Here is a 19,643-nt window from a genome sequence, read left to right as displayed (position 1 = left end):
GAAAAATGAAGTTAAAACACTAAAAATAATCTTCCCAATCTTTAAACACTACAGTCAGTGCCAACTTCAAATCCTGGCCACGGCATTTAAATTTATATCTGGTTTTTCAGCATTAAGCCGCACTGAATATCTAGGTACAAGATGGCCACCATAAGCGATCTGGATCCTGCCTTTATCCAGTGCTTTTACCCAGCTAAATATCTAGACAAATTAAGACAATATTTTTGTTTTTCACGTTTCCTGACAGCAGGGATTGTAAAATAATTGCCTTTACCATTTCATAAAATATCGTCATATTTGGTGCTAGATCTACTAAAATGTACTTCTGGCTTAGTGCACACTAATACCATTAACACAGATAGTAAATAGGTCCTATTGCATAAAATGGGACATGTGGGTAAATAATTCCTACAGACACATCATTTTGCACAAGCTTAGCAGTGCACGTTAGTGAATCTAGGCCTTCCAACACAGTACATTAACTCACAACACTGTCCCCTACTGCAGGCTCTGATGCTTAACACATGAATGTTTTACTGATCAGAAGCTCATGTTATCTTCCTATCAGCCACACAAGGGCTTTCATCCAATATGCTAACAATGTTTGTGCTTTATATCAACAGGTAACGATACCAACGATGTATCAGGTAAAGTATCTCTAAGTAAAGATCTTTCCCCTTTCCAGAAAGCAAAAAAGACTGCAATATATTCCTTCTTCAGGAAAGTCAGATTATCAGAAAAGCAAAACATACTGAAATAAAATGGTGTTTCTGAGACAAATATTTTACAACTTCTACTTTTTTCTTGTTGCAGGTACCATTGTTAAATCAGATAGTGTATGAGGGACCACTGATAAGTTCTCAGCCCAGCCAACAAAGTTGGGGCAGTTTCCATTGAGGGCTCTACACTTACCCCCTCTTCTATTAAACTGCACTAGCAGTTTTTAGCGCAGAGAGCCACGCTGAATGGCCTGCGCTGCTCCTGATGCTCATAGGAAATCTATGAGCGTCGGGAGTAGCGCAGGTGATTCAGCATGGCTCCCCGCATTAGAAACTGCTAGAGCAGTTTAATAGAAGAGGTCCTTAGGCCAGTGATTTTCCATTTTTATCATTCCATCGGAAAACATATGGAATGAAAAAAGTGGAAAATTGCTGGACTAATCCTTTTACTATGGTGCGCTAATTGATTTAGTGCATGCTAAAGATTATCGCACAATAAATGCTAATGTGTCCAAATAATATAATGGGCACGTTAACATTTAGCACGTGCTAATTGTTAGTGTGCACTAAATTGATTAGCGTGCACTAAGTCGACTAGTGCACTTGAGTAAAAGAGGGGGTAAGTGTATAGCCGTCGATGGAGACTGCCCCAACTTTGTTTATTGGGCTGAGAACTTTTCAGCGGCTCCTCGTACCTTAAGTTTTAGTATTCGTTTGTCAAGGCCAATAATAAAATGATATTGATCACTAGGATTTCAGTAATTCAACTGCACAGAAAATAAGTATCAAAATGGGAAACTCAGACACCCTTCTTTCAGCCATCAGCTTTGGGGCATGTTCTAATTTAGGGGTGGGTCAACTTGTTTGTAGATCTTGCCTGGCCCAGGGGTTGGGTTATCCTCTGCAGATTCCCATCGGGAAGTGTGTTTATGGGGTCCCCGTTCCTCAAGACACCAGCCAGGAAGACAACTTATACTTCTAGGCCTATATAATAAAAACATATAATTTTAATTTTAGTTTTGAAAATATATTCATAAGTAAAAACTAAGAAAATATAGAGCCTGATATTCAAAAAAGCAGAGGCCCTAAATTTAAGCTCCTAAAGGGCCCGTTTACTAAACCATAATAAAATTTGTAATTACCATGGCTTAATGAAAGAATGTAGGCTACGGTAGCTGCAAAATTTTCACAGAAACCATTGGGGGGGCGGAACAGGCATTTTCTTATTCTGAACCTGTATTAAAGTGTAAATTAGTGCATGGTACTTGGGTGTAGTTAATGCAGGAGCTCTCGGTGGCTCCTATTTAGGTACCTTAGACGTCCATACCTATTCTCTACCCATGCCACGTCCCCTATTAAGAAAAGCACTTTATTGTACTGCTGTAATATATCACAAAACCCCTTAATATGGCAGTGCCCTTGCTATTACTGTGCAATTTTCTGCACATTAACTACTTATTACACTTTAGTAAATGGGCTCCTAATGAAGCTTCTAAATTGATGCTCTATTGTCAGCCGAAGTTAGGAGATTTTCAGCTAAAAAAAAAAAGTCATCTTAAATTTGGAGTTAAAAGTTACACTTCTGCACTTAGGCCTGCCATCCATTTACAAGGCTAATTTTTGAATCTAATAATGAAAATCATTGGTAAAGTACCAGCTTTATTTCCTGTCCTACTAGGAGTTTTGTGAAATTTTAAGCATATATCTAAGCACTCAGCCCTAATAAATATTAAAAAAGGCCAATTTAGGAGCATAACTTTCAAAATTCATAAACCCTTTGAATGTAAGGCCCAAAGTATACAATGAAAAAAAGTTATATTTTATGAAGAGATTCACCTAGGGCAGTGTACAGCTGGTAAGTTTACAATTTTGTTAACAGTATAAAAAAAGTAAAATGACTAAATATAAGCATCAATACAATCAATGAGGTAACCTTGGAAATAATAATTTGAAACCTAATAACATGATTAATATGAAACAGTATCAGAAATATACAGATTTTAACAGCATTGTAGAACAGTCATATAATAGAAATATGATAAATGTCAGTACAACACAAACAATACCACAATACACAGCATACAAGAATATAATAGACAGCATGGAAGGATATTTGTGGTATCCTTCAAAATTGTAGCCATTGTATTGTATAGCGTAGGAGTATAATATAAAAAAGAATGCTGACTTCTTTTTGCTCCCCAGCTGTCCCTAGTACTCTTCCTTGCCATATTATCTTCCTGTCCTCATCCATCCCTTCAGCCAGACTTCTGCAAGCCCACAGCTGCCTCTTCCTTCTCCTATTGTGCGAGGAAATAAGAACATCATAGCATCATGGATGCCACTGTTGATGTCATCATCAAAGTCCCGTGATGATGATGATGATGATGTCAAGAGAAATAGACATAGAACTATGGCACAACGGGTCAATAATTATTTTTATTCAACTACATACATTTAAGGATTAAAGAGTTCCATGGCTTCATCGTGGCCTGTGGGCCATAGTTTGCCCCTGCTGTTCTGCTTCTTCACAGTCTCTTCAGTGTCTTGGGATTGCTTTGGGATTTATTAACTGCCATTTTGAAGAGATTCACCCAAGGTGGTATACAGCAGATAAAGTTTAACATAAAACTTTCAATTTTGAATATAAGTATAATGAAGTAAACTTGGAAATGGTGAATCGAAATGTAGGTAAAGGACTAATATGAAACAGTATTAGATATACATGCTGTGGAACAATTATAAAACATCAATTGCTAATATAAAATGAAGCACCATGAAAGCTAAGAGCGAGATGAGGGCTTAATGAATTTTCACCAGGAATTTTACGTATTTTTGTTTTATATCAACAGGTGAACAAAAACCAGGTACAGTATCTATATCTAAGGATTTTTTTCCCCCTTCCATACAGAAAAGAGGATTGAAACATTCCTTCTACTGAAAAAAGCCAATTATCAGTTGAGGAAAATACATTTAAATAAAATGAAAGTTATGACACAGGATTCTTATATATTTTATCTTAATCTTTAGTATTAATTTGTTTAGCATTTCTCTCTAGAGCTATTCTTAATCTTCTTTTAGAGACTTTACACTCAGTAAAGATAGGTGGAAACCATCATGAGCAAGAGAATGGTCAAAACATGACCCTAAAAATGTTTGGAAAAAAATAGACTGAAAGAAAGATTTCAGGCATCCTAAATAACTGTGAATGTTTAGGGCACAAATGACTAAGCTTCCACCCTCTCCCAGGACACCATAGATAGAAACTGACAGAAAATCCTCACTAACCACCCCCCCCCCCCCATTTTACAAAACTGTAGCACAGTTTTTAGTGCTAGCCGTGGCGGTAACAGCTCCACCACTAATAAGAATTCTATGAGCATTGCAGCGGTTGCTGCTGCGGCCGGTGATAAAAAACGCCTTATGATTTTGTAGAATGGGGGGTGTGGGATTAAATTTGGCTTTTAATGAGTTGAAAACAGGCATATCCTTCATAATCCCCACAGAAGATACCAACTTTATTTTAAGCCTAGCATTTCATCCTCTGCCATGTGTCTAGGGCAGGGGTAGGCAATTCCGGTCCTCGAGAGCCGGAGCCAGGTTAGTTTTCAGGATATCCACAATGAATATGTATGAGATAGATTTGCACTCACTGCCTCTTTGAGATGCAAATTTATCTCATGCATATTTATTGTGGAAATCCTGAAAACACGACTGGATTGCGGCCCTCAAGGAGGGACTTTGAGACCCCTGTTCTAGGGTTATCAGTAAATTCCACTGATCTAGGGAGAAGAAAGAAGGAAAATACAAAAGAAACTTAATCAGCTGAAAGAAACTCTGGAGACTTTACCTGGGATGGGGGAGGGGGGAACTTGATGTATATGTCTCCAGAAGGAACTTCTGCTTAAATCATCCTCTTCCACTAATACTTTGGGAAATGATTTCTCTTTAAATAGAGTCTGGCAACCAACTACCGGTGTTAATTGGATTACAGCACCAACATTCGTTCTCTTGGGCTTCCGCAGCTGGCATCATGATTGTTGCTGTTTTCCTGATCTCACCGTGTCTGGATAGGTAGAACTGACTTTTCCGCCATCATGCTGTGGCTTTCTTCAGGGTATGCTTTGAGGTCTGCAGCTTGTCTTTATATATAGTGAGTTCACTGAACTTATTGAGAATAGGGAGGTCTGATGAATTTGATGAACTTTCCCACCAAAATTCAAATTCATGACCAACAGACCTCTCTGTTCTCAATCAGGTCAGTGAACCCACTATATATAAAAACAAAATGCAGACCTCACAGCATACCATGAAGAAAGCCACAGCATGATGGAAGAAACATCAGTTCAACCTACCCAGACGCAGCAAGACTCAGAAACAGCTATTTTTCATACAGTACGAAAAAACTGGATATATACTGGACTCGCATGTATAGCCTTCAATGGAGACTACATTAAGAACATAAGAATAGCCTTACTGGGTCAGACCAATGGTCCATCAAGGCCTGTTGTAACGGTGGCCAATCCAAGCCACTAGTACTTGGCCAAAACCCAAGGAGTTGAAATATTCCATGCTACCAATCCAGGGCAAGCAGTAACTTCCCCCATGTCTTTCTCAACAACAGACTATAGACTTTTCCTCCAGGAACTTGTCCAAACCTTTCTTAAAACCAGCTACGCTCTATGCTCTTACCACATCCTCTGGCAACGCGTTCCAGAGCTCAAAAATTCTCTGAGTGAAAAAAAATTTCCTCCTATTAGTTTTAAAAGTTTTTCCCTGTAACTTCATCGAGTGTCCCCTAGTCTTTATAATTTCTGATGGAGTGAAAAAGTAACTTGCTTTTTTTTTTACCAAACGTTTTAAACCACCCTCATATATTTAATGGATGGCTTTGGCAGTCAGTTAATACTATCATCAAGATTAATACTTGGAAATATCTTAAAACTCTTGGCAAGATGTCTGTGCTTATTTTGTGTCAACACTCCACCTGTAGGATCTGGTTTAGTTGATATTATTCAAAGTCTTTTGCTAAACACATGAAATGACAGAAAAGATGTAGTAAATTTAGCAGTTATTGAATATGGTCTGGCATTATCTACTCCTGTTTCTTATTTACGAACTCGTTGGTGTAGTTGCAGTGAAAGAAAACACGGCATTTTATGAGTGTTATAGCAGTTTGGCTTTATGGTTGCTGGTTGAATAAGAAAATCGTATATTTTGCTAAGCCTGTTATTTAGGAAGAGAACAGTAAGCATGGTTCAGAGATAGTACAGAAGACAAAGATTAATTTCCCTAGCTTTGTCTTTTCTCTGAGCTGACTGGTGCTAGGGGCACTTCAGAGACAAAGTCATTGGGAATCTCAGCCTTCACATAATGGTGAAAGCAAGGGACTAAGGGTTAGATTCACTAAGCAAACTGATCGTGTACCGATCGGATTGCGAGCCCTTTGCGATCCAATTTACCTCTGACCTGATTCACTAACCTGTGTCCCGATCATCCTCCGATCCACGCATGCAAATGAGGGGGAACAGCATTCAAATGATGGCAGGCAGCGATTCACAAACCAAAACCCTGCAACACCGACTGGACTGGCCGATCAGAAACAAGCGATTGTTGAGGACCAATCGCTCAGGTCTTTTTCGACTGCCCTGCCTTTAGCCACCCTACTCTGTGCCCCGAACTCCTGCTTTCAGCCCCCATCTCTCCTCCCTGCCCAGAATCTCTCTTGACAACTGCGAATCTCTCCTGCTGGCCGCGAATCTCTCCTGCCTACCCCGAATTTCTCCTGCCAGCCGCGAATCTCTCCTGCCTGTCATGAATCTCCTCTTCTCACCTGCTGCCCTGAATCTCTCCTACCTGCCCCAAATTGCCGGCCTGCTCTTGCCCAAACTATCTTGCCATTCTCCCGCACTATGAGACCGTGGTTTTAACCCGCAGGTTGAAAGCGGGTTAAAACCATGGGCATGCTCTTTAGTGAAGCATGAGAGCGATTTGTGAATCATACCCACGGACATGGATTGGATCCCGCCCGGACCGGATCTGACCTGTGACCTGTTTGAATCTAGCACTAAGGGGTCCTTTTATTAAGATGTGCTAATCGATTTAGAATGCGCTAATCAAGTTAACGTTTGTGCTAAGTGCTCTTCCTTTAACTCTGCATTAGCCAGTAAGCATGTGCTAATCATAATGAACTACCTGGTTAATGCTCCATGCCACGCCCCCTCAGAGAAAATGTCTTAAAAATGAAATAACTCATGCTTTAATAGATAGAAACAGGAGAATACTGCAAAACGCTTTAATATGTTTGTATGGTAGCCTGTTTCTGTGCACCAATAGTGCATTAAGGGCTTAATGCTCTTTAGTGAAGGGACTTCTGTGTATACAACAGAATCATAGAACCTGTTAACACAACAGATTTTAAAGGGAACTGAATTAAATGCCCACAGAACTGTGTTGTTTCCCATAGTAGTTAAAATAAAAAAAAGAGGTTAAAACACTAAAAATAATCTTCCCAATCTTTAAACACTACAGTCAGTGCCAACTTCAAATCCTGGCCACGGCATTTAAATTTATATCTGGTTTTTCAGCATTAAGCCGCACTGAATTTCTAGGTACAAGATGGCCACCATAAGCGATCTGGATCCTACCTATATCCAGTGCTTTTACCCAGATAAATATCTAGACAAATTAAGACAATATTTTTGTTTTTCCTGTTTCCTGACAGCAGGGATTGTAAAATAATTGTCTTTACCATTTCATAAAATATCGTCACATTTGGTGCTAGATCTACTAAAATGTACTTCTGGCTTAGTGCACACTAATGCCATTAACACAGATAGTAAATAGGTCCTATTGCATAAAATGGGACATGTGGGTAAATAATTCCTACTGACTCATCATTTTGCACAAGCTTAGCAGTGCACGTTAGTGAATCTTGGCCTTTCAACACAGTATATTAACTAAATCACAATACTGTCCACTACTGCAGGCTCTGATGCTTAACATATTAATAGTTTACTCTTCAGAAGCTCATGTTATCTTCCAATCAGTCACACAAGAGCTTTCTTCCACTGTGCTAACAATGTTTATGTTTTATATCAACAGATGAAAAAGGAAAAAATTCATCAGGTAAAGTATTTATGAGTAAAGACTTTTCCCCTTTCCTGAGAGCAAAAAAGACTACAACATTCCTTCTACAGGAAAGTCAGATTATCAGAACAGCAAAACACACTGAAATAAAATGGTGTTTCTGAGACAAATATTTTACAACTTCTACTCTTTTCTTGTTGCTGGTACCATTGATAAATCAGATAGAGTACGAGGGGCCACTGAAAAGTTCTCAGCCCAGCCCACAAACTCGGGGAAGTCTCCATCGAAGGCTATACACTTAGGCCAGTGATTTTCCATTTCCATTTTGTTACATCAGAAAAATATGTAACAAAAAAAGCAGAAAATCGCTGGACTTTTATAAAGGTGTGCTAAGCGTTTTACCGTTCGCTAAATAGCAAGTGCTAACCACACGCTAACGCGTGCATGTTAGTCTATAGACACATTAGCGGTTAGCGTACGCGCATATTTAAAACTCATAGCGCACCTTAGTAAAACAAGGGGTAAGTGTATAGCCGTCGATGGAGACTGCCCCAACTTTGTTTATTGGGCTGAGAACTTTTCAGCGGCTCCTCGTATCTTAAGTTTTAGTATTCGTTTGTCAAGGTCAATAATAAAATCATATTGATCACTAGGATTTCAGTAATTCAACTGCACAGAAATTATGTACCAAAATGGGAAATTCAGACACCCTTCTTTCAGCCATCAGCTTTGGGGCATGTTCTAATTTAGGGGTGGGTCAACTTCTTTGTAGATCTTGCCTGTCCCAGGGGTTGGGTTATCCTCTGCAGATTCCCAATCAGGAAGTATGTTTATGGGTGTCCCTGTTCCTCTAGACACCAGTCAGGAAGACAACTTATACTTCTAGGTTTATATAATAAAAACATATATTTTTAATTTTAGTTTTGAAAATATATTCATAAGTAAAAACTAAGATACATGCTGTGCTGTAGATACAAAAAACAGAAAGACAACAAAAATGACAAAAGAAAACCAGAACCAGTCGAAGGAGTAGTCCATAGCTCCCTCCAGAATTCAGAAAAACTAGTACAATAGGCAAGAAACAAACATTACGGTGATCTTTGCTGATGCGGCTGCTTGCATTGTATTATAATGTCTTGCAGTGTTGTGTACTGTTATATGCCGCTTGTGTTCATGTTCATATTCTATACTTTTTTGTATGCTCTTTGTTCGTGTTTGACTTCAATAAAAATGATTTACAAAACAACCCCCCCCCCAAAAAAAAAAAAAAAAACTAAGACAATGTAGAGCCTGATATTCAAAAAAGCAGAGGCCCTAAATTTAAGCTCCTAAAGGGCCCGTTTACTAAACTATAGTAAATTTTGTAATTACCATGGCTTAATGAAAGAATATAGGCTGCGGTAGCTGCAAATTTTTCACCGAAACCATTAGGGGCATTTTCTTATTCTGATCCTTTATTAAAGTGTAAATTAGTGCATGGTACTTGGGTGTAGTTAATGCAGGAGCTCTCGGTGGCTCCTATTTAGCTAGCTTAGACTTCCATACCTATTCTCTACCCATGCCACGTCCCCTATCAAGAAAAGCACTTAACTGTACTGCTGTAATATATCACAAAACCCCTTAACATGGCTGTGCCCTTGCTATTACTGTGCAATTTACTGCACATTAACTACTTATTACACTGAAGTAAATGGGCCCCTAATGAAGCTTATAAATTGATGCTCTATTGTCAGCCGAATTTAGGAGCTTTTCAGCTAAAAAAAAAAAAGTTATCTTAAATTTGGAGTTAAAAGTTACACTTCTGCATTTAGGCCTGCTATCCATTTACGAGACTAATTTTCGAGTCTAATGATGAAAATCAGTGGTAAAGTACCAACTTTATTTCCTGCTCAACTAGGAGTTTTGTGAAATTTTAATTGTACTCAGCCCTAATAAATATTAAAAAGGCCAATTTAGGAGCATAACTTTCAAAATTCATAAACCCTTTGAATGTTAGGACCAATGTATACACTGAAAAAAAAGTTATATTTTATGAAGAGATTCACCCAGGGCAGTGCACAGCAGGTAAGGTTACAATTTTGTTAACACCATAAAAACAGCTGCATCTTCCTTCTCCTATTGTGCGAGAAAATAAGCACATCATAGCATCATGGATGCCACTGTTGATGTCATCATCAAAGTCCCGTGATGATGATGATGATGTCAAGAGGAATAGACACAGAACTATGGCTATAAATAATAATTATTTTTATTCAACTACATACATTTAAGGATTAAAGAGTTTGCCCCTGCTATTCTACTTCTTCATAGTCTCTTCAGTGTCTTGGGATTGCTTTGGGATTTATTAACTGCCATTATGAAGAGATTCACCCAAGGTGGTATACAGCAGATAAAATTTAACATAAAACTTACAATTTTGAATATAAGTATAATGAAGTAAACTTGGAAATGGTGAATCGAAATGTAGGTAAAGGACTAATAGGAAACTGTATTAGATATACATGCTGTGGAACAATTATAAAACATACTAAGTCAGAAGAGAATATAGATTTAAAACAGCAATTGCTAATATAAAATGCACCATGAAAGCTTAGAAGGAGATGAGGGCTTAATAAATTTTCACCAGGAATTTTAAGTGTTTTTGTTTTATATCAACAGATAAGGATGGAAACAGAAATACAGGTACAGTATCTATATCTAAGGATTTTTTCCCATTCCATAAAGAAAAGAGGATTGAAACATTCCTTCTACTGAAAAAAGCCAATTATCAGTTGAGGAAAATACATTTAAATAAAATGAAAGTTACAACACAGAATTCTTATATATTCTATCTTAATCTTTAGTATTAATTTGTTTAGCATTTCTCTCTAGAGCTATTCTTAATCTTCTTTTAGAGATTTTACACTCAGTAAAGATAGGTGGAAACCATCATAAGCAAGAGAATGGTCAAAATATGACCCTAAAAATGTTTGGAAAAAAATAGACTGAAAGAAAGATCTTAGGCATCCTAAATAAGTGTGAATATTTAGGGCATAAATGACTAAGCTTCCACCTTCTCCCAGGACACCATAGATAGAAACTGAGAGAAAATCCTCACTAACCCGCCCCCACCCCCCATTTTACAAAACTGTAGCGCAGTTTTTAGTGCTACCCGTGGCGGTAACAGCTCCAGCACTAATAAGAATTCTATGAGCATTGGAGAGGTTGCCGCTGCCGCTGGTGATAAAAACTGCCTTATGATTTTGTATAATGGGGGGTGGGGTTTAAATCTGGATTTTAATGAGTTGAAAACAGGCATATCCTTCATAATCCCCACAGAAGATACCAACTTAATTGTAAGCCTAGCATTTCATCCTCTGCCATGTGTCTAGGGCAGGGGTAGGCAATTCCGGTCCTCGTGAGCCGGAGCCAAGTCAGTTTTCAGGATATCCACAATGAATATGTATGAGATAGATTTTCCCGCACTGCCTCCTTGAGATGCAAATTTATCTCATGCATATTTATTGTGGATATCCTGAAAACCTGACCTGGCACCGGCTCTGGAGGACAGGAATTGCCTACCCCTGGTCTAGGACATGGTTCCCAGCCTTGCCTTGTGAGACCCTCAGTCATAAACAGATCAAATGTTCAGAATATCCCAAATAAGTGTACACATGAGAATCTAAATCTATTTCTTGCATTTTCATTAGGGATGGCCTTAAAATTCCACCCATTTGTGTCCTTCTAGGGCAGGGATCTCAACGTCCCTCCTTGAGGACCACAATCCAATCGGGTTTTCAGGATTTCCCCAATGAATATGCAATGAATGCAGTGCATGCACATAGATTTCATGCATATTCATTGGGGAAATACTGAAAACCCTACGGGATTGCGGCCCTCAAGGAGGGACTTTGAGACCCCGTTCTAGGGTTATCAGTAAATTCCACTGATCTAGGGAGAAGAAAGAAGGAAAATACAAAAGAAACTTAATCAGCTGAAAGAAACTCTGGAGACTTTACCAGGGGTGGGGGAGGGGGTACTTGATGTATATGTCTCTAGAAGGAACTTCTGCTTAAATCATCCTCTTCCACTAATACTTTGGGAAATGATTTCTCTTTAAATAGAGTCTGGCAACCAACTACCGGTGTTAATTGGATTACAGCACCAACATTCGTTCTCTTGGGCTTCCGCAGCTGGCATCATGATTGTTGCTGTTTTCCTGGTCTCACCGTGTCTGGGTAGGTACAACCGACTTTTCCGCCATCATGCTGTGGCTTTGTTCAGGGTATGCTGTGAGGTCAGCAGCTTGTCTTTATATATAGTGAGTTCACTGAACTTATTGAGAATAGGGAGGTCTGATGAATTTGATGAACTTTCCAACCAATATTCAAATTCATGACCAACAGACCACTCTGTTCTCAATCAGGTCAGTAAACCCACTATATATAAAGACAAAATGCAGACCTCACAGCATACCATGAAGAAAGCCACAGCATGATGGAAGAAATATCAGTTCAACCTACCCAGACGCGGCAAGACTCAGAAACAGCTATTTTTCATACAGTACGAAAAAACTGGATATATGCTGGACTCGCATGTATAGCCTTCAATGGAGACTACATTAAGAACATAAGAATAGCCTTACTGGGTCAGACCAATGGTCCATCAAGGCCTGTTGTAACGGTGGCCAATCCAAGCCACTAGTACTTGGCCAAAACCAAGTTGAAATATTCCATGCTACCAATCAAGGGCAAGCAGTAACTTCCCCCATGTCTTTCTCAACAACAGACTATAGACTTTTCCTCCAGGAACTTGTCCAAATCTTTCTTTAAACCAGCTACGCTCTATGCTCTTACCACATCCTCTAGCAACACGTTCCAGAGCTTAAAAATTCTCAGAGTGAAGAAAAAATTTCCTCCTATTAGTTTTAAAAGTTTTTCCCTGTAACTTCATCGAGTGTCCCATAGTCTTTATAATTTCTGACGGAGTGAAAAAGTAACTTGGTTTTTTTTACCAAACATTTTAAACCAACCTCATATATTTAATGGATGGCTTTAGCAGTCAGTTAATACTATCATCAAGATTAATACTTGGAAATATCTTAAAGCTCTTGGCAAGATGTCTGTGCTTATTTTGTGTCAACACTCCACCTGTAGGATCTGGTTTAGTTGATATTATTCAAAGTCTTTTGCTATACACATGGAATGACAGAAAAGATGTAGTAAATTTAGCAGTTATTGAATATGGTCTGGCATTGTAGCGGGTTAATTATCTACTGTTTCTTATTTACGAACTGGTTGGTGAAGTGGCAGTGAAAGAAAACATGGCATTTTATGAGTGTTAGAACAGTTTGGCTTTATGATTGCTGGTTGAATAAGAAAATCATATATTTTGCTAAGCCTGTTATTTAGGAAGAGAACAGTAAGCATGGTTCAGAGATACTATGGAAGACAAAGATTAATTTCCCTAGCTTTGTCTTTTCTCTGGGCTGACTGGTGCTAGGGGCACTTCAAATTGGGAATCTCAGCCTTCACATAATGGTGACAGCAAGAGACTAAGGGTTAGATACACTAAGCAAACTGATTGTGTACCGATCGGTTTGCGAGCCCTTTGCGATCCAATTTACTTCTGACCTGATTCACTAACCTGTGTCCCAATCATCCTCCGATCCACACATGCAAATGAGGGGGAACGGCATTCAAATGATGGCACGCAGCGATTCACAAACCAAAACCCTGCAACACCGACTGGACTGGCCGATCAGAAACAAGCGACTGTTGAGGACCAATCGATCAGCTGTTTTTCGACTGCCCTGCCTTCTGCCACCTTACTCTCTGCCCCGAATTCCTGTTTTAAGCCCACACCTCTCCTGCCGGCCGCGAATCTCTCCTGCTGGCCGCGAATTTCCTCTTCTCACCTGCCTGCCCTGAATCTCTCCTACCTGCCCCAACTCGCTGCCTTTCTCCCGCACTATGAGACCGTGGTTTTAACACGCAGGTTTAAAGCGGGTTAAAACCAAGGGCAAGCTCTTTAGTGAAGCATGAGGGCGATTTGTAAATCAGACCCACGGACATGGATTGGATACCGCATGGACCGGATCCGACCTGTGACCTATGTGAATCTAGTCCTAAGGGGTCCTTTTACTAAGATGTGCTAATCGTTTTAGAATGCGCTAATCAAGTTAACGTGTGTGCTATGTGCTCTTCCTTTAACTCTGTATTCGCCAGTAAGCACATGCTAATCATGGTTAATGCTCCATCCATGCCACGCCCCCTCAGAGAAAATGTCTTAAAAATGAAATAACTCATGCTTTAATAGATAGAAACAGGAGAATACTGCAAAACGCTTTAATATGTTTGCATGGTATCCTGTTTCTGTGCACCAACTGTGCATTAAGGGCTTAATGCTCTTTAGTGAAGGGACTTCTGTGTATACGAGAGAATCATAGAACCTGTTAACACAATAGATTTTAAAGAAAACTGAAATTAAATGCCCACAGAACTGTGCAGTTTCCCATAGTAGTTAAAATGAAAAACAAGATTAAAATACTAAAAATAATCTTCCCAATCTTTAAACACTACAGTCAGTGCCAACTTCAAATCCTGTCCACGGATTTATATCTGTTTTTTCAGCATTAAGCTGCACTGAATATCTAGGTACAAGATGGCCACCAGAAATGATCTGGATCCTGCCTACATCCAGTGATTTTATCTAGATAAATATCTAGACAAATTAAAAAAATATTTGTGATTTTCCTGTTTCCTGACATCAGGGATTGTAAAATAATTGCCTTTACCATTTCATAAAATATCGTCACATTTGGTGCTAGATCTACTAAAATGTACTTCTGGCTTAGTGCACACTAATGCCATTAACACAGATAGTAAATAGGTCCTTCTTCACTATTACCTGTAATTAACACTTCTCCTATAATGTAATTCTACTGGAAATGCCCAGATATCTTCCTTATTGTAATCCGAGGCTATGTTATATCTGCTGCGATGTTGAATGTATTATAACTCTTCACAGTTACTTGTAATCTACTCTTCTCCTGTAATGTAATTCTACTGGAAATGTCCAGATTCATCTTTATTGTAATCCGCCTAGAACCGCAAGGCACAGGCGGAATAGAAATCCCTAATGTAATGTAATGTAATGTCCTATTGCATAAAATGGGACATGTGGATAAATAATTCCTACTAACACATCATTTTGCACAAGCGTAGCAGTGCACGTTAGTGAATCTAGGCCTTTCAACACAGTACATTAACTCACAACACTGTCCACTACTGCAGGCTCTGATGCTTAACACATGAATGTTTTACTGATCAGAAGCTCATGTTATTTTCCTATCAGCCAGACAAGAGCTTTCTTCCACTGTGCTAACAATGTTTGTGCTTTATATCAACAGAAGGAAAAAAGAACAGTACATCAGGTACAGTATTTATAAGTAAAGACTTTTCCCCTTTCCTGAGAGCAAAAAAGACTACAACATTCCTTCTACAGGAAAATCAGATTATCAGAACAGGAAAACATACTGAAATAAAATGGTGTTTCTGAGACAAATATTTTACAACTTCTACTCTTTTCTTGTTGCTGGTACCATTGATAAACCAGATAGAGTACGAGGGGCTGCTGAAAAGATCTCAGCCCAGCCCACCCCACAAACTTGGGGCAGTCTCCATCGAAGGCTATACACTTAGGCCAGTGATTTTCCATTTTATTTTGTTCCATCAGAAAAATATGTAACGAAAAATCCAGAAAATCGCTGGACTAAGGGTTCCTTTTATAAATGTGTGCTAAGCGTTTTACGGTTCGCTAAGTAGCGCGCGCTAACCACACTCTAATGCGTGCATGTTAGTCTATGGACACAGCGGTTAGCGCACGCGCATATTTAACATGCACTAAAACGCATAGCGCACCTTAATAAAACAGAAGGTAAGTGTATAGCCGTCGATGGAGACTGCCCCAACTTTGTTTATTGGGCTGAGAACTTTTCAGCGGCTCCTCGTATCTTAAGTTTTAGTATTCGTTTGTCAAGGTCAATAATAAAATCATATTTATCACTAGGATTTCAGTAATTCAACTTTACAGAAAATAAGTACCAAAATGGGATCCTCAGACGCCCTTCTTTCAGCCATCAGCTTTGGGGCATGTTCTAATTTAGGGGTGGGTCAACTTGTTTGTAGATCTTGCCTGTCCCAGGGGTTGGGTTATCCTCTGCAGATTCCCAATTGGGAAGTGTGTTTATGGGGGTCCTCGTTCCTCTAGACACCAGACAGGAAGACAACTTATACTTCTAGTCCTATATAATAAAAACATATATTTTTAATTTTAGTTTTGAAAATATATTCATAAGTAAAAACTAAGAAAGTGTAGAGCCTGATATTCAAAAAAGCAGAGGCCCTAAATTTAAGCTTCTAAAGGGCCCGTTTACTAAACCATAGTAAAATTTGTAATTACCATGGCTTAATGAAAGAATATAGGCTACGGTAGCTTCAAATTTTACACAGAAACCATTGGGGGCGGAACAGGCATTTTCTTATTCTGGTCCTGTATTAAATTGCAAATTAGTGCATGGTACTTGGCTGTAGTTAATGCAGGAGCTCTCGGTGGCTCCTATTTAGCTAGTTTAGACTTCCATACCTATTCTCTACCCATGCCATGTCCTCTTTCAAGAAAAGCACTTAACTGCACTGCTGTTATATATCACAAAACCCCTTAACATGGCTGTGCCCTTGCTATTACTGTGCAATTTACTGCATATTAACTACTTATTGCACTTTAGCAAAATGCCCCCTAATCAAGCTTCTGAATTGATGCTCTATTGTCAGCCGAATTTAGGAGCTTTTCAGGTAAAAAAAAAACTTATCTTAAATTTGGAGTTAAAAGTTACACTTCTGCATTTAGGCCTGCTATCCATTTACGAGACTAATTTTCGAGTCTAATGATGAAAATCAGTGATAAAGTACCAACTTTATTTCCTGCCCAACTAGGAGTTTTGTGAAATTTTAATTGTATATCTAAGTACTCAGCCCTAATAAATATTAAAAAGGCCAATTTAGGAGCATAACTTTCAAAATTCATAAACCCTTTGAATATTAGGCCCAAAGTATACACTGAAAAAAAGGTTATATTTTATGAAGAGATTCACCCAGGGCAGTGCACAGCAGGTAAGGTTACAATTTTGTTAACAGCATAAAAATAGTAAAATGACTAAATATAAGCATAAATACAATCAATGAGGTAAACTTGGAAATAATAATTTGAAATCTAATAACAGGATTAATATGAAACACTATCAGAAATATACAGATTTTAACAGCATTGTAGAACAGACATATAATAGAAATACGATAAATGTCAGTACAACACAAACAATACAATACCACAATACACAGCATACAAGAATATAATAGACAGCATGGAAGGATATTTGTGGTATCCTTCAAAATTGTAGCCATTGTATTGTATAGCCTTGGAGTATAATATAAAAAAGAATACTGACTTCTTTTTGCTCCCCAGCTAGACCCTAGTACTCTACCTTGCCATATTACCTTCCTGTCCTCATCTATCCCTTCAGACATACCTCTGCAAGCCCACAGCTGCATCTTCCTTCTCCTATTGTGCGAGAAAATAAGCACATCATAGCATCATGGATGCCACTGTTGATGTCATCATCAAAGTCCCGTGATGATGATGATGATGTCAAGAGAAATAGACACAGAACTAATTATTTTTATTCAACTACATACATTTAAGGATTAAAGAGTTCCATGGCTTCATCGTGGCCTGTGGGCCATAGTTTGCCCCTGCTGTTCTGCTTCTTCACAGTCTCTTCAGTGTCTTGGAATTGCTTTGGGATTTATTAACTGCCATTTTGAAGAGATTCACCCAAGGTGGTATACAGCAGATAAAGTTTAACATAAAACTTTCAATTTTGAATATAAGTATAATGAAGTAAACTTGGAAATGGTGAATCGAAATGTAGGTAAAGGACTAATATGAAACAGTATTAGATATACATGCTGTGGAACAATTATAAAACATCAATTGCTAATATAAAATGAAGCACCATGAAAACTAAGAGCGAGATGAGGGCTTAATGAATTTTCACCAGGAATTTTACGTATTTTTGTTTTATATCAACAGGTGAACAAAAACCAGGTACAGTATCTATATGTAAGGATTTTTTTCCCCTTCCATACAGAAAAGAGGATTGAAACATTCCTTCTATTGAAAAAAGCCAATTATCAGATGAGGAAAATACATTTAAATAAAATGAAAGTTATGACACAGGATTCTTATATATTCTATCTTAATCTTTAGTATTAATTTGTTTAGCATTTCTCTCTAGAGCTATTCTTAATCTTCTTTTAGAGACTTTACACTCAGTAAAGATAGGTGGAAACCATCATGAGCAAGAGAATGGTCAAAACATGACCCTAAAAATGTTTGGGAAAAAAATAGACTGAAAGAAAGATTTCAGGCATCCTAAATAACAGGCATATCCTTCATAATCCCCACAGAAGATAGAAACTTTATTGTCAGCCTAGCATTTCATCCTCTGCCATGTATCTAGGGCAGGGGTAGGCAATTCTGGTCATCGAGAGCCGGAGCCAGGTCAGTTTTCAGGATATCCACAATGAATATGTATGAGATAGATTTGCACACACTGCCTCCTTTAGATGCAAAATTATCTCATGCATATTTATTGTGAATATCCTGAAAACCTGACCTGGCACTGGCTTTGGAGGACCGAAATTGTCTACCTCTGGTCAAGGGCATGGTTCCCAGCCTTGCCTTGTGAGACCCTCAGTCATGAACAGATCAAGTGTTCAGAATATCCCAAATAAGTGTACACATGAGAATATAAATCTAATTCATGCATTTTCATTAGGGATGGCCTTAAAATTCCACCCATTTGTGTCCTTCTAGGGCAGGGATCTCAACGTCCCTCCTTGAGGACCGCAATCCAATTGGGTTTTTTGGATTTCCCCAATGAATATGCAATGAATGCAGTGCATGCACATAGATCTCATGCATATTCATTGGGGAAATCCTGAAAACTCGACTGGATTGCGGCCCTCAAGGAGGGACTTTGAGACCCCTGTTCTAGGGCTATCAGTAAATACCACTGATCTAGGGAGAAGAAAGAAGGAAAATACAAAAGAAATTTAATCAGCTGAAAGAAACTCTGGAGACTTTACCTGGGGTGGGGGAGGGGGTACTTGATGTATATGTCTCTAGAAGGAATTTCTGCATAAATCATCCTCTTCCACTAATACTTTGGGAAATGATTTCTTCTTAAATAGAGTCTGGCAACCAACTACCGATGTTAATTGGATTACAGTGCCAACATTCGTTCTTTGGGCTTCCGCAGCTGGCATCATGATTGTTGCTGTTTTCCTGATCTCGCCGTGTCTGGATAGGTAGAACCGACTTTTCCGCCATCATGCTGTGGCTTTCTTAAGGGTATGTTTTGAGGTCAGCAGCTTGTCTTTAAATATAGTGAGTTCACTGATCTTATTGAGAATAGGGAGGTCTGATGAATTTGAAGAACTTTTCCACCCAAATTCAAATTCATGACCAACAGACCTCTCTGTTCTCAATCAGGTCAGTGAACCCACTATATATAAAGACAAAATGCAGACCTCACAGCATACCATGAAGAAAGCCACAGCCTGATGGAAGAAACATCAGTTCAACCTACCCAGACGCGGCAAGACTCAGAAACAGCTATTTTTCATAAAGTACGAAAAAACTGGATATATGCTGGACTCGCATGTATAGCCTTCAATGGAGACTACATTAAGAACATAAGAATAGCCTTACTGGGTCAGACCAATGGTCCATCAA

General features: G+C 38.7%; 1 protein-coding gene across 1 annotated transcript in view; it reads left to right on the top strand.

Moving 5' to 3' along the window:
• LOC117366894 (mucin-19-like) overlaps positions 1-19,643 on the top strand; it is a 441,720-nt gene that overhangs the window by 33,423 nt on the left and 388,654 nt on the right. Inside the window, exons 6-10 of the mRNA XM_033958871.1 lie at positions 624-647; positions 3,569-3,583; positions 7,821-7,844; positions 10,464-10,487; positions 17,937-17,951. Coding sequence (XP_033814762.1) covers positions 624-647; positions 3,569-3,583; positions 7,821-7,844; positions 10,464-10,487; positions 17,937-17,951 — 102 coding nt within the window. The remainder of the gene's footprint in view (positions 1-623; positions 648-3,568; positions 3,584-7,820; positions 7,845-10,463; positions 10,488-17,936; positions 17,952-19,643) is intronic.

Source organism: Geotrypetes seraphini, chromosome 9, assembly GCF_902459505.1.
Source record: "Geotrypetes seraphini chromosome 9, aGeoSer1.1, whole genome shotgun sequence".
Classification (NCBI taxonomy): domain Eukaryota; kingdom Metazoa; phylum Chordata; class Amphibia; order Gymnophiona; family Dermophiidae; genus Geotrypetes; species Geotrypetes seraphini.
This window is presented reverse-complemented; position numbering and strand designations above follow the sequence as displayed.